Source organism: Arvicola amphibius, chromosome 1 (genome assembly GCF_903992535.2).
Source record: "Arvicola amphibius chromosome 1, mArvAmp1.2, whole genome shotgun sequence".
Classification (NCBI taxonomy): domain Eukaryota; kingdom Metazoa; phylum Chordata; class Mammalia; order Rodentia; family Cricetidae; genus Arvicola; species Arvicola amphibius.
Window position 1 is genome coordinate 31,083,566 of NC_052047.1, and position 16,181 is coordinate 31,099,746.

The 16,181-nt window shown below is 39.8% G+C and overlaps 1 protein-coding gene across 1 annotated transcript in view; it reads right to left on the reverse strand.

Annotated features, from left to right (window-relative positions):
* The window catches only part of Atp10d (ATPase phospholipid transporting 10D (putative)), a 96,328-nt gene that overhangs the window by 46,918 nt on the left and 33,229 nt on the right, over positions 1-16,181 (reverse strand). Inside the window, exons 4-9 of the mRNA XM_038330770.1 lie at positions 11,674-11,878; positions 6,818-6,903; positions 4,032-4,138; positions 3,630-3,761; positions 3,120-3,247; positions 2,757-3,009 (exon numbers count right to left, since the gene is read on the reverse strand). Coding sequence (XP_038186698.1) covers positions 2,757-3,009; positions 3,120-3,247; positions 3,630-3,761; positions 4,032-4,138; positions 6,818-6,903; positions 11,674-11,878 — 911 coding nt within the window. The remainder of the gene's footprint in view (positions 1-2,756; positions 3,010-3,119; positions 3,248-3,629; positions 3,762-4,031; positions 4,139-6,817; positions 6,904-11,673; positions 11,879-16,181) is intronic.

Sequence of the window (16,181 nt, forward strand, 5' to 3'; positions counted from 1 at the left end):
TAGATTGCATTCCAGGGAGGTCTGATGTCCTGCCTTTAATATGTGAAATTACATCAGGGCAAAATTGATCTCCAGAACTACCTGGCTGTCTGAACGTCAAACCAAATTTGGAACAAATATTTCCGTGCATGTGTGGTATATGATATGTACATATTCATGCAAGTGTGTATGTTTGAATATGCACGTATGCATATTCAATAATACATGTATGCATATGTGTATTGTGGAAGCCAGAGGAAACCACTTTAGTTTCTGAGGCAGTGTATCTCACTGAAGCTGGAGTTGATTGATTTGGATGGCCCGTTGGCCAGTGAGCACCAAGGGTGCAGGAAAGCCCTTCTTTGCACCTCCAGTGGTGAAGTCACAGGTACATGAATCACATAGTTTTCATTGGGTGCTAGGGATTTAAAATCAAGTCCTCATGCATCCACTGCAGACATTTTAATAACTGGGCCATCTCCAAGACTCAGGAATATCAACATAAACGTGATAATTAACATGATATTTTCATAACTACAATTACACATCTGTCTCCCACACTGGACCATGAGCTACTTAAATGGCAGACCTGGTTCTTATTTTCAAAACAACGATGAAAAATAACAATAATGGCAACTTATATATAAGGCCTTTATCTGTGCCATGCTCTGTCAATTTCTGCACAATTATCCTAATGAAGATGGATGTTATAATGGACCTTCTCTCTCCCTGAGGCTTGGGGAAGTTGCGTGTCTTGCTCAAGTACACACACTTTGCAGGTGGCAGAAACAGGGTTCAGGCTTAAGAAGCTTGACTGCAAATTTGTTATTCTTGGAAAGTGTTCTTTGGTGCCTCCACAGAGCGACACATTTACAAACTGTACATCATAAAGGCACTTGCCAGACAATCCCAAATTGAGGGACAGTCTACCAAATCCCAGAACAGTGCCTGTCAAAATGGGTAAGTTCATTCAAAGACAGAAAGTCTCTAGAAAATGTCGAGTGTACATCAGCCTAAATGATGGCTGTTACTGACATTCCGGGTGTCATCCAGGGACCACAGAGCCGCAAATGAAAACGAAAGGTACTTTCAGAACATGAATTTCAGGTAATGATGATATATTGATACCAGTTCAGCACTTACCAAAGGCATGTCCTGACCCATGTCAACAGGACAAATGGCGTGATGACACACTGAACCCTCTATAACATCCTTGCAACAGTTTGGTGTTTAACTATCCCAATGTGACAAGTTTATTTCTTAAATGATATTTTTCAATAGTCTCTCTCTTAAAAGTAGGAGTAGCTTTCTTTTCTTTTCAGATGTCACATTTTAATTTTGATAAGCATACTAATCATGTGAGAATTCTGTTAAGATGAGATTTTAATCACAGCTCCATCATTCCTAATACAGCCCAGGTGCTGCTGGTGCCGCTGACGATGGCAGGACGTGGGTCACACTGCCAAGTTGGCAGGTTCTGAAACACACCATAGTACTGTCAGATGTGCTCAAATCATTTGTATGTGTGAAGGGGTTATCTCCACGCAGCAGTATTCTTTACAGAATTATCTCCTAGGCAATTCTTTGGCTAGAAAATCCTGAAACACTGGCCATAGAAAACCAGGTACTGTTAATAGCTTTCATTTCAGTGAAAATATTATGTCTTAAACTATACTCTAGGCAGAATCGGCCCTTTTCCCAAATCCATTTATCCCCCATGCCTGTGTGTGTGTGTATGTGTGTGTGTATATATGTGTGTGTTTGTGTGTGTATGTGTGTTTGTATGTGTGTATGTGTGTGTATGTGTATGTGTGTTTGTGTGTATGTGTTTGTGTGTGTGTTTGTGTATGTGTGTATGTGTTTGTGTGTGTATGTGTGTTTGTGTGTGTGTTTTTGTGTTTGTGTATGTGTGTTCATGTGTGTATGTTTGTGTGTGTTTGTGTGTATGTGTGTGTTTGTGTGTATGTGTGTGTATGTGTGTATGTGTTTGTGTGTGTATGTGTGTTTGTGTGTGTGTTTTTGTGTTTGTGTATGTGTGTTCATGTGTGTATGTTTGTGTGTGTTTGTGTGTATGTGTGTGTTTGTGTGTATGTGTGTGTATGTGTGTGTGTGTGTGTATGTGTGTGTGTGTACACCTGCACTGAGGAAGACAGAGTGTCAACCGAAACAGAAATTGAGCATCCATTACTGCACTGCTTCGTATCCGTCCCTTCAGCATCTAACGTGTGTCACGGTGTAATATGTCACTTAGAATCTACTAACTTTCACTTAGAGTCTTCAAAGCAAATTAAAAACCTAAATCAGCAACATTAAGTGTGAAATCTCTTGAGATGTGTATGAGCATCACAGGATGGATTAATAAGTGTGGGTGAGAAATTAACTTTTGGGGCATCAGAAAATGTCTGGGGAAAAAAATAAAATAAATAAAAAATAAAAAGAAAAAAAAAGAATCTACTAACTTCTAAAACAGAGGTTCTCAGCCTTCCTAATGCTGCAGTCCTTTTAGAGTTTCTCATGTTATGGTGACCCCGACCATAAAATTATTTTAATTGCCACATTATACTGAAATTTTGCAACTGTTACCCCCTGAGAAAAGGTCATTCAACTTCCAATGGGGTCACGACCCACAGGTTGAGAACCACTGTATGCAGCATAAAGTCCAGTATGGGGAGTTCCTTACCCAATGCTTAAACTTGGCATTTTCTTGAAAGAATTATTAGGGATTTAAGCAGCTGGGGGAAAGTTAGAGGTAGTTTCTGTAGAAATCCCACACTCACCGTTTTCTTCATGGCAGTAGTCAAATCCGGCTACACTACACCTTCGGAAAACCATCTTATTTTCAGTGAGGGTTCCTGTCTTATCAGAGAAGAGATACTGGATCTGCCCAAGATCCTCGGTGATGTTCAGAGCTCGGCACTGAATGGTAGAATCCATTTTCTCATTGTAGAAATCTACATCACTTTGAATAAAATAGATCTGTCCCAGCTTCACGATTTCAATGGACACGTAGAGAGAAATGGGAATCAAGACCTAGTAAAGCACAAACAATTTAAGAAAGTTAAAGTCAGCGACAGGAGGTGACGAGGGCTGGATAAGGAGCGGAGATATAAAATTTCTCTGTTAAGTGTGGCCGAAATTACCTGCAGCAAGATGATCATGGTCCAGAACACGTAGAATCCTGTCAACACAGGTGACGCGACACGCCCATCCGGCTCGGGGATGTTAAAGAAGAGCATGTTTTCATACCTGCTCAGCCATATTCCGTGACCTTTAAAAAGTACACAGACACCAAGAGGATGCTACAGAGCGTATGCAAACGGAGAGCCACACCCCTCAAGAGAAACAGCTGAGAGTCCATGCTTCGAACACTCATTGTTTGTTCTCTATAACAAGCTCAAATGCAAAGGGCTACACAGTCTCTCATCCTTGACGCTCCCTCTTAATCTCTTCCCAGTACTGTGGCAAAGAGGAAGAGGATACACTCACCAGCAGTGTTTGTCAAGCTAAAGGATGGGAGAAGAAAACATGTAGGAAAAATTAACAAATAAAAATCTCTTACCAAAACCGAACATAAGATATTATTTTGGAAAAAATAAAACTGCATCAGATGATACTGACAAGATATGAACAGATAATTGAATTTTACCCACCAAGTGCACCCGTTAAGCACATTACGACCAGAAGCAGGACACACCAGAGGACGTCTGTATTGGCTCTTCTCTCTAATTTACTACGCTTATACCGTGGTCCACTGTTGTTTAGCATCGCTTTGGTCTCATGACCTGCACGGAAAGAATAGTCAGTCTGAAAATGTGCAAAGCAAAAGCAGGGAAGAAAGCATCGTGGTTAAACATCTCTCTGGCTGACAGTTTAACCAAATACGGCTGTGTAACATTTCGTCACTCCCTGCGTTGATTTAGGAAAACCAGGATCTGTGGTTAAGTTCCTCGGGGCACAAGTTCCCTTCCGTGGGTTCCATTTTGAGTAAACGAAACATGCAGACACATAAGGTGCAGAGAGGAGGACGTGATAAAGGACGGCAGAGAACGAACCTGCATAGACCACGAGGCCCACAACGGCCTCTGTGTTCCGAATGGTACATCCTCTTAGCAATAAATTCTCTTTGCTGAGGCCCACCCGTTCTTTGTTGGAGTGTTCTCTGTAAGAAAGGCAGCAAATAGATTTATTTTAAAATGGCAAAGGGAGGGAGGTAAAACATCAGCCTTTATCCTGAAGGTTCTATACCCCGTGTGGTAAGTTTGACAGCTCAGAGGAAAGGCTTCAAGTTTCAAGCCCATTTGCTTTTGCTGCTGTAGTTAACCTACTGTGGGTAGGAGAAAGTGTCAACAAATTGCAAATCCCCATTACTTCTAAAAGTTGCTATCTGTCACAGTCCCTTATTGAAAGAACTCAAAAATACTCGCAATAAAGATCCTGCTTTTTCAGGGCACACTGCATTTGAGAACTTAATCACTGGTAAGGGAGACAGTCCTGATTGAGAACAGTAGTAGCTTTGATTTGGCTGAAATTAAGCATCCTGCTGGGCACTGGCAAATGGTGGCTACTTAAGGCATTAGATGAAAGACCCATGGGAAACTGTATAATCACAGGTGAAGGCTGACTCCTTTGATAATGGGATAGGGGGACATCACAGGCTTCCAAGTTACAGGAAAGGAAGTGAAGGCCCCAGGTTCTATATCAGAGAATTGCAACCTTAAGTCTGTGGCTTCTGAGGCTCTGGGATACCTCTAGAATCATAAATGATATTTTGTTTGTATGTGTGTGTGTACACGTGCATATGTGTGTGTGTGCATGCATGTGTGTGTGTGTGTGTGTGTGTACATCTTGCTAGTCTTAGAGACTGAATCTGATTCGTTCAACAGATTATAAAAATACCTAGCGACAGCTGACAAAATAAAAGGTCCAGAAAAACAAGGCAAATTTCACTAGAAGGACACAATTGGCCAAACCCAAATGTGGCAGGGGCTTCATCTCCGCACTGTGAACCTGGTGTTCACCACCGCACTGTGAACCTGGTGTTCACCGCACTGTGAACCTGGTGTTCATCACTGCACTGTGAACCTGGTGTTCATCACTGCACTGTGAACCTGGTGTTCATCACTGCACTGTGAACCTGGTGTTCATCACTGCACTGTGAACCTGGTGTTCACCGCACTGTGAACCTGGTGTTCATCACTGCACTGTGAACCTGGTGTTCATCACTGCACTGTGAACCTGGTGTTCACCGCACTGTGAACCTGGTGTTCACCGCACTGTGAACCTGGTGTTCATCACCGCACTGTGAACCTGGTGTTCATCACTGCACTGTGAACCTGGTGTTCATCACTGCACTGTGAACCTGGTGTTCATCACCGCACTGTGAACCTGGTGTTCATCACCGCACTGTGAACCTGGTGTTCGTGGCACTTTTCCTTCCACTTTCACGCATTTGGCAATGTGTGTGACAATCAGTTACAAAATGATCGAAGCAATAACTGGGCTAACGTACAGTGGCAATAAGAGCACGGGGCAAAAACCAGTGAAATATTTACAAAAACAAGCAGAAATCACTGTGAAAGTGTCAGCTTAATGTTATCATTAGGTTTAGATTTTTATCATTAGGTTTTCTAAGCAATAACCACTAGTCTTTAAGCTCTTGTTGTTTCTTACAAATAAACACTGCCAACAAAACTAGCACCCTGACTCTCTGGAACTGGGAAGAAGGTAAGTGAAACCCCAACAGGCTTCACTTGTGAAGAAAGAGGAAGACAGGCAGGCTTTCTCGCTCTCAGTTTTACAGTCTTTATTTTACCCGGGATCTGTGCAAAGAGATCAACTCAAGAGGCATCCCTGAACCTAGCCTAACTCAACTCTAGACATCCAGGAAATGGGATCAGGAAAATTTATGTCTTAAAAACAGGAAATTAGGTGGCAAATTTTCCTCAAGAATTATGTCTAACATTTTTTTTTAAAAAACATTAAGTTAAGGGCTGGAAAGGTGGCTCAGAGGTTAAGAGCACCGCCTGCTCATCTAAAGGTCCTGAGTTCAAATCCCAGCAACCACATGGTGGCTTACAACCATCTGTAATGAGGTCTGTGCCCTCTTCTGGCCTGCAGGCATGCATGTAGGCAGAATACTGTATACACAATAAATAAGTAAATAAATCTTTATAAAAATTAAGTTAATGAATATTAATTGGCTCAAAGTAATAAAACATCTAAGTGCTGAAAGCCAAGTTTGAAACTGGGAAAAGCCGCAAACTACAGGTGTCTTTGCAAAGGGTTGAAGATGGCACTACAAGCATTGGAAATGACCTCTGCTATGACTTCCCACGCTCTAAGTCAAGCTTCCCAATCAGTGATTAACTCGTTCCTGCCGGAAGTGCACAGCTGCTCTTCTAATTCTCACGGCAGGAACAGACCATCCTAGGATATCATTTGCAGACACAGAAACTCTCCTTTCCTAACTGCAACATCTCCTGGGTTTAATATGGAGCTCACTATGTTTGGCATGGTGATGCATATCTGTCATCTCAAAAAGATGAGATGGAAGAGCAACAAATTCAAGGCAAGCCATGACTGCATAGTAAATTCAAGGCCAGTCTAAGTTATGTAGTGCCCCCCCCCCCCAACATTCTTATATCACTGGAAGAGATTATAGGAATACTTTTAGAGGGTTTTATTGTTTAGATTGTTTTATTATCATGGAAATGAGCATTTATTAGATTACTTAGGTATATCAAATTAATGATGGCCATACTTGCAGCCTTTAATGATTTACTTTGAACATAAATACACAAAGACATTGTGCCTAAAAGGTAAGTTACACAGCACTCACAGAAAGCCTCGGAATCTGCTGAGGTCATTGTTTGGACTTTCACATTCTATCCTACTGGAAAACTTCTCAGGATCAACTTCAGAGTCCTAAAAATATTTTGCCAACATCATGAAAAAAAGAGAAAGAATTCACGATTAAATCTCAGTATTTAAACATTGTATTAATTTGGTCAATTCTTAATACATATAGTAATTAAGGCATTTTTTTTGCCTCAGAGTATATGTTGTAGATTTCCTAGATTTAAAAGAGTTAAAAATGAAGAAAATACAGACATAATTATGGGATCCATAAAGGGATGGGAATGACCTTGGGATGCTCAAATGGTATCCACAGAAACAGAAGGAACTTTTTCAGATCCATCATGTGGTGCAAGTTATGTGTACACGCATGGCTCGGTATCAGAGCTTCCACTCATGCAGCAAACATCAGAGTCAACAGGGTATGGAAAAATTTTGTTGTTGTTTTCTATCATCTGATGGTTGGCTATATTCAGAGCATGTTGGCAATACCTTGGAGTATATAAGCATTCGATCTTAGCCAAAGCTCATGAACAAAATTCCCCAATAAGCAGGATATAATATCTCACAAAATTTCCTCATGGAACAAACAGGTACTTTATTATTCTGTTATAAAACCAGTGGGGATGCAGGCAACATGACTAAAAATCAAGTCTGGAAGACATGGCTTTATGAAGATCACTGGCATGGTAGCTCATGATGTAATTCTAGAACATATGATGTTGAGGCAGGAGTTTCGCTATGTGTTTAAAAGCAGCTGGGACTATTATGTAGTGAAGTTCATGCTGGCCCGGGCTACAGAATATCTATCTTCTCAGAGAGAGCAAGCTCAGCTGTAGCTGTTGGAGTAATTTTTTTTTTTTTTTTTGGTTTTTCGAGACAGGGTTTCCCTGTAGTTTCTAGAGCCTGTCCTGGAACTAGCTCTTGTAGACCAGGCTGGCCTCGAACTCAGAGATCCGCCTGCCTCTGCCTCCCGAGTGCTGGGATTAAAGGCGTGTACCACCACCGCACTGCTTTGAAGTAATATTTTTATATCACTGTAGTAAACATGGAAAACATGAAACACATGATTTGATTTGTTAATAATACCTATTGAATTTTTTTGATGTACTAGACTCTATATTATATATATTAAATATATTAACTAATTTATTTTTCACAGTCCCAAGAGGCTGGTGCATTACAATCCAGCCTAAGCACAGCCAAGGAGATACAGAGGACCCCATAATTTGTTCAAGTTCTCAAAACAAGCTGCAAATTACAAAGGAAGTGACTGTGCTCATGCAGAATTGAACCCAAAGTGTGCCTGTTAGCAGCTTAACACACATTTAATGCTGTAATAGAATTCTAAGTTGTGCAAGGTGTTGTCAAATCATGGGCATAGGGTTGGTTATAAAAGTTTCAAAGACAGGGAGTTCAGAAGCAGCTAAACCACAGAGGAATCTGCATGAAGATCCAATAGATGGAAAGAGGGGTCCATCTATGCAATGAAATGCTAAGGCTCTAGAACGCTAATACAGTTTTATTTATGTATATAAGATGAAGAAATTCCAGATTATTAGCACTTCAGGTTTAAATAAAGACCATTAAATTTTCAATTCCTTTATTGCTGTGGGACAATGATCTTGTACCCTGTAAGGATTTGACACTTGTATTGCTTTAATAAAATGCTGATTGGCCAATAGTCAGGAAGGAAGTATAGGCAAGGTAACCAGAACAAGAGATTTCTGGGAAGAGGAAAGGCTTAGTCTGCAGTCGTAACCCAGACGCAGAGGAAGAAAGATGAGAATGCCTTGCTGATAAAAGTTACCAAGTCATGTGGCTTACACAGACAAGAATTATGGGTTAATGTAGGATGTAAGAGTTAATAAGAAGCCTGAGCTAATAGGTCAACCAGCTTATGATTAATGTAGGGCCTCTGTGTGTTTTTGGGGGACTGAATGGTTGTGGGACCAGGTGGGACAGAAACTACTGTCAACAAATGGTGCCAATGTGGATAACTAAATCCACATAAAACCTGAGAGAGCTTGGGAAGTAATTCTAAACAAAAAAGAATAAAGTTAAGCATGGCTTCTTGGTAGCAGAATTTTCTCAGGTGGGCTCTGTTTGCTAGAGGCAAGCATGTCTCCTTTAAGAGAGGCTTCCGGACTCAGATTTAGCTGCAAAAACCTTGCAGCTCTTTTAAGAGGCTCTCTAATGAAACACTTAAATGGTGTTTCTGAATAGCCGACAACATGCTTCTTGGTGGTGTCAGGACCTTGAAACTTCTCAAAGTTGTGGCAATAAACCTGGCTCCCACCAGTACCTCCACCATGAGGCTAGACTCTCAGAAAGCTAAGGAATGGGGTAGATCTACCCATCAATATGGCTCTAATCCTAGCCATATTGCTAAGCAAATTAAAGACTCATGTGGTCAGAAAAAGAGAGATATACAGTAAAGATAGATTCAAACAAAAGAAAACCTCTAAATGGTATACAGTGTGTTTAAAAATATATGTAGGCTTAGGAGAGAAAAGAAAAAGGAAAAATTCCTTTAAAAAAAGAAAAAAGAAAGAAAGGAAGGAAGGAAGGAAGGAAGGAAGAGAAGTTGGGTGTGGTGGCATACACCTTTAATCCCAGCACTTGAGAGGCAGAGGCAGGCAGATCTCTATGAGCTCAAGGACAGCCTGGTCTATAGAGTTCCAGGACAGCCAAAGATACACAGAGAAGCCCTGTCTCAAAAAGCCAAAGATTAAAAATAAAAATAAAAGAAATAGAGTTTAAAATAAAGCCATGTAAAGATGAAAAATACACAGAGAATCTGGATATTGTATGTTATTGTGTTGTCTTTAAATTGTTTGATGGCTGAGGAAGGAGCAAAAGCTGCTAAAAGATATTTGATTATAAATGCTGCTGGATTAATCCAACATATATATTTTGAAAATTTAAGTCAAAAGACATGTTACTTGAGAAAAGAGGTTTTGCTTTTGTTCGCATAAGAAATTGATGGAGGAGTGTCTATGTGTTACTTTTATTGGTTAATAAAGAAACTGCCTTGGCCCTTTAATAGGACAGAAAATTAGGTTGGCAGAGCAGACAGAACAGAATTCTGGGAGAGAGAAGGCAGACGCTTCAGGCAGTCGCCATAGGCAGTCGCCATGCTTCTCCTCTCCAAGACAGATGCAGGTTAAGATCTCTCCTGGTAAGCGACCACCTCGTGGTGCTACACAGATTACTAAATATGGGTTAAAGCAAGATGTGAGAATTAACCAATAAGAGGCTAAAACTAATGGGCCAAGCAGTATTTAAAATGAATACAGTTTCCGTGTAATTATTTCAGGTGTAAAGCTAGCCGGGTGGTGGGACACAGCCCCGCCGCTTCTTCTACAGGAAATGAGAAGCTGTGGGTTCATTATGGGTTAAGAAAAATCAGGTTTGATCAAGGAAGACATCCTGAAAAATCTACGATTGGAATGGATGGCCCAGATGATCCAACATTTCAGACGACCTCTGTTGGAGTTTCCTCTGAGTTCTATATCCAGAAAAGCTTCAAGACTGCTGGCTGAGATGATCAAGCCTCACAGAATATTCCAGTCAGGACTTGACCATAATCCTAAATTTTTTTAGGTCTCCATAATATTATCAGTACCCTCAGTCAGCAGGAAGTAGCCTAGAAAACTATGCCCACGTTCCCTAAACATGGATTATGAATGTTTGGCTTTGTTTAGAATGTTGGTTACAAGTTGTTATGGATAATGGTCAGAAAAAAAGCTAAACAAAGAAGATTCAATTCAGAGTTCTTGTTTTGAAAAAGTGGGGGGAGTGCTTTGGGACAATGGTATTGTACCCTGTAAAGACTTTGCTTTAATAAAATGCTGATTGGAAAATAGCCAGGCAGGAATTATAGGCAGGGCAACCAGAACAAGAGAATTCTTGGAAGAGGAAAGGGTCAGTATGCAGTTGTAACCCAGACACACAGGAAGCAAGATGAAAATGCCTTGCTGATAAATGGGACCAAGCCACATGGCTTACACAGACAAGAATTATGGGTTAATGTAGGATGTAAGAGTTAATAAGAAGCCTGAGCTAATAGGTCAACCAGTTTATGATTAATGTAGGCCTCTGTGTGTTTCTTTGGGCCTGAACAGCTGCAGGACCTGGCAGGTCAGAAACCTGTCAATACTTTATCTCAAGTGCTTCCAAACATAGAGACAGGAAAGTGATACTTAGCTATGAGTATGCTTTTCGCATGAGTCAAACAATGATGTTAGTAAAGACACATTATCTCCATGTTAATATGAGGAAACTCAGCCATAATATATTTGAATAACTTCACAAGATCATTAGCTTGTGAATAAAAGATACAAATCAGTGGTAGAGCAAAAATTTAATTATTCAAATCTGTGTCAGTCTGCTTTCCCTTGTTACAGAAGATGAACAGCCTAGAAGTTTGTGGCGTGAGAAACCATAATTTTTTAAACTTAGGAATATAGGTAATTAGACATTTTAGGAAAAATAGTGAAAAGACATAATATAAAACCCTAAGAGTAAGAAAATGAACTTAGCAGGTGATCATTTCTACTGCAAATGAACTCTGCTGGGTTTCTCATTAGCAGTGCCACACAATCTGATTGCAGACCCAAGTGTGTGAGTGCCAACGTCATTTTTATCCTATTATCTGTAAAACATAATACACGTCCGTCCACTGATATCTGAAAATGAATTAAGCCTTCTGCAATTCTATTTTGCCAGTGGTAAAAATTAAATTAAAAATCTCTTTATCTAGCCCATGAAAATGAGCCCGGACCTTTCCTGAGGAAGAAGGATGCCCATAACTCCGGCGGGGAAGACACTTTTTACCTGGTCCGCATACCCACGCACCACCTGCCGCTGCTTTAAATTGCTCTCTCCGTCAAGGCCAGAAGTCTCGATGTGACAGATGCCATCAGGGTCTGTGGAAGAGAGTAAGACCATGTCTGCAGGGATGATCTCGTTACACGAGAGGCGAATGAAGTCCCCCACAGTGACGTTTTTCCAGCAACAGTCAATGTACTTTCTTTCTTTCCTGAAATCGAACCGGGGGGATAATAAAGATAGAAAAAATAGTAAGAAGAAACATAATCATTTCTTAAAATCTTTGTGGGGGACTTATGGATTTTTGTGTATTAAATGCTAAAGGATGACACTACAAAATTGGTAAGGCCAAAATTTCATAGACACCGCATTGGGAAAATGTAGTTATTAAGTTCCTTAAAGCTATTCTTTCAGCTCTTTCTCCCCCCCACTGTGGGATGTCGAACCCTTTCACTGTGTGAATACAAGTCTAGAACAGAATTACAATGAACATTACACGAATATATTCATATGTAGAACAGTTCTTGCATGTGATTCTGAGATCAGGTATCAAGGACCTGAAGGGGTGACAAGACTCGTTGTCTGACATCAGAGAGCCCTGTGGCACACACCTATGCTGGATAATTAAGGAAAACCTAATGAAATGCAATACCTACACATGATTTTTTTTTAAATGGTTCTACCATGGTATCACCTCTGATTCTCACCTAATAGAAACAAAAGCAGCCTTCCATGTCCATAGACTCTCTATGTGAGGATTCCAGCAATTGCAATTTGAAAATATTTGAAAAGAAAAACACGTACTAAACACATACAGACTTTTCTTCCTGCTATCATTTCCTAAAGAAACGCACTTAACTATTGACATCACTTTTGCCTTGTGTCAGTACTGTGAGTATGCTAAAGATGAATTAAAGTGCACAGAGAACATGTGAAAGATAAAAGCCGACATATTATATCATATCATGCAACATATCATATGAGGGACTTGGGCATCTCTGCAAGTCTCCTCTGTCCCCACCCTTGTCCCAAACACTGACAGAGGAGTTTACTCCTGAGGCTGCAGCGTCTGATCCCTACAAGAAAAAACTGTAAATTTTATCCCTTCTAAAGTGCACACTAGGCATTTTGGCACACACTGCAACCCCAACATTCAAGAGGCTAAGGCCTCAAAAATAAGTAAGCAAATAATTGCAAAGCAAGTTACTTTCTGCTATATTTATGGAGATAGAATTTGTACTCACTCCCTAGACTCCTCGGAGTTACTTATAACCTAAGTTTTACGACATATTAAAAGTCAGATTAAATTATATTAAATGGAAATGCTGCCTAGATTACTTAATAGTCTCTGTCATACAAACTACATCTGCTATGTAAAGAAATGCTTAATTTGAAGGGTTGAGTAAATGTAGATAAGTAAATAAGTACCTAATACACAATATCAAATCTAACTGGGAGAAATCTTTGATTATCTTAAGAATTTTGTAGTCTATAGAAAATGGCAAATCCATATTTTATTTTATTTTTGTTTTGCTTTTCAAAATCTCCCTAGTGTCTATGCATACTACTGAATTCTTCCAAGAAGGGAAGTAACAGAAGATTAAAAAAAGTAAGTAGAGATTATACTTTGAAAGCTTAGTTCTATATGCCACACATACCTAGGAAAGGTATTACTAGGTATTCTAGAAATTTCATTCTACAGAAAATGGAGTTACTAAAGTTCACAAAAAGGTGTGTCCCTACTTTTGTATGCTCATTTCTGTAGCAGAGTAATGGACTATTGAGCAGCAGCCTAGTGAGTGGTTAGAGTAGACAGGAGACAAATGGAAAGTTGCTTGAAATAATTCAAAGGACGGATGGGAAGGCTCAGAATTAAGGCGGTAGCCGGACAAATGAGTAAAAGATTAAATGAAGACATAATTAGATAGCAGAGAGCCATTTCCTGTCTTGTTCTACATGTAAGCTACTTCAAAGATGACAGAATGGTTCTTCATTGGCATGATGGGGTGATAGACGGTGCCTGTCACCATATCCCAGATTTTGGAACAACTAATAACATCTGAGGTGAGACAGCAAATGCATTTCAAAAAGTTTTTACGTGACATGAATGAGGTAGTTGAGTTGTGCAGCTAGTGTAAGCTTCTAACGCAGTTGTTTTGTGTAAAGACAAGGATGTAGAAGCCTGAGGTACATAAAGGGCAAATGGCAACAGGCAAGGAAGGATACAAGCATCCCTATGGGCAAAGTCTTTAAGACGATAGGGAAGGAAAAGGCATCCAAGAGGAAGTAATGTCATAAAAACCAAAGGAGAAGAAAATTTCAAAGAGGGAGGAATATTAATTCGATCTACAAAGGGACCCTGTTGTCGTTTACCAAGGACCAACACACTTAGGGCATTTGCTCATCAGGAGGTCTGATGACCTTCAAGCAGGGTGATCACATAAACTCTGTTGAAAGGAAGAATGTAGCATTGTTAGTGATATCTAAAGGCCAGAAAATAAACTGGGCCATGGAGGGCATGCATTGTATCCACGATTTGTTTAAACCTTCCTATTGTGTGGGTAAATGGTTCTCCTGAAGCCGAGGGATTGAAGACCTGCTCCCCAATTCATGATGCTATTGGGAAGTATTTTGCATGTAAGAGCTGGGTCCTCATGGGACCATGTTATTTGCATGTGATATTTAACCATAGAAATAAATTACATTGTGATAAGCCAGATGTTATGAATAAGAACCAAATTTTCCACCTGGAAATGTCAACACTCTTCTAAAAGTTTGCTTCATTTAATAGCCCCTTTGCTTTTATCCTAAATTTTCTGCAAAATATTTTGGCTTCCATAATCTTTTTAATGTTCCATGAACATTTCAATTAGCATACGTAAATCAACATGGTATGGCTTCATAGCCTATTTTTACTTCTTTTTACCTCTATTGTTCCAAAGACAATTTGGGAAAGAAAACATAATAAGCATTATTTCTTCCATAGCCCTGAGTAGAAATAAATTGCTTGGAATATAGATAAAAAGATATAAAGTTACCCAGATCTCTTATAAAATGCAGCCATGAAGTGACAGAATGGGCATTAATACACTAGAATAGAGCATTTCATCACTAAATGTATATGCAAACCACCTAAAAGGACCCCAGAGGAAAGGCTAAACAAGGTCTCCCATTGGGCAGTTAGTATCTAGGAAACAGAGCAATGTTATTACAACGTCTCACATGCTAATTAAATGACTTGCCCATGTGTCAAGAAACCCTCTTGCTAGCTGGCATTAATCTGCCATCATAATGCTAGCGGCTGCTCTCTACTTGCCTCTTAAAATACACTCATCACTGTGTTTGCTGCTTTAGCCTTATATTCATGATGAAATAAAAATGGCCATTTAGCTAGCTTGTGTAATCTGCCCAAGGCTACAGAGCCAGTAAGTGGGAGAAATCAAGGTAATAACAGTTTAGAAAAATACAGAGATCAAAGACATATTATTGACTATATAATAGTGGTAAAAGTCTACAAGCATCTACACTTAGAAGAATCTGTACATAAAATGATTACACACACATATATTACGCACATGTGCACATATATAGTGTCCTCCCTTTGCCAAATTTGGTGTTACCGGGTTAATCTCAAAAATGACAAAACCTGGATTTTGTCGCTATGTGGCCATCTTCCAGCTAGTGACCAAAGGTCAGTGCGGTCTAGCATGCCACCTGTCTCTGGCATTTCCTAGGGACTCAAGGGTTACCTAGGGACTCAAGGGTTACCGAGTGACTCATGGCATTGGTGCTCTGTGGCTTTCAACTGAGAATCACAGACTTGGACTCTACAACTACTTTAGGATTTGATAGCATGTATCAGAGCTTCTTGTTTCCTTCATAAATAGCATAAAAATAGAAGTAATTTTTTCACTGTTCAAATCACCTCACATCATCTTACAATGACGAAAAATAAATTCTTTTCCTTGTTTTTTTCAATAGATCTGTAAAGAATTGTGAGAGCTACTGAAGAAACCTAATTATGAGCAGAATTCACAATCTTGCAGACGTTAGCGTGAATACCACATCTCCAAACAAGCTTCCCCTGAGCCTTTTTCTTTGAATCTCATACTCAATAAGAGAATATTATGATTCTCGCAAGTTGCCCTGAGCCATGCTGTTTTTTCAGGATTCACTTACATCTAAAAAGAAGCATGTAGAAGCTCGTATCAGCAGCATCACGGTTCCACTCACCTAACCTGAGTTCTCTCCTGGATACACGGACTTTCTCTTGACATACTGCAAATGACATTACACAATAACTGAATTCACCAAATAAACTCTCTCCAGTGGATGCCTCGGGTATGGCTGCAATAGTTGCCTTGGGTTTTATGAACAAAAAGAATTCTATTCTGACTTCATAACCCTTTCCTCCATAGATAATTGACATAGATAATAACTCCATAGATAATTGACGTCTCATGTTCCATCCAACTTTTCATATCTATTCAAGTTTTTCTCTTTCTCTTGAACTT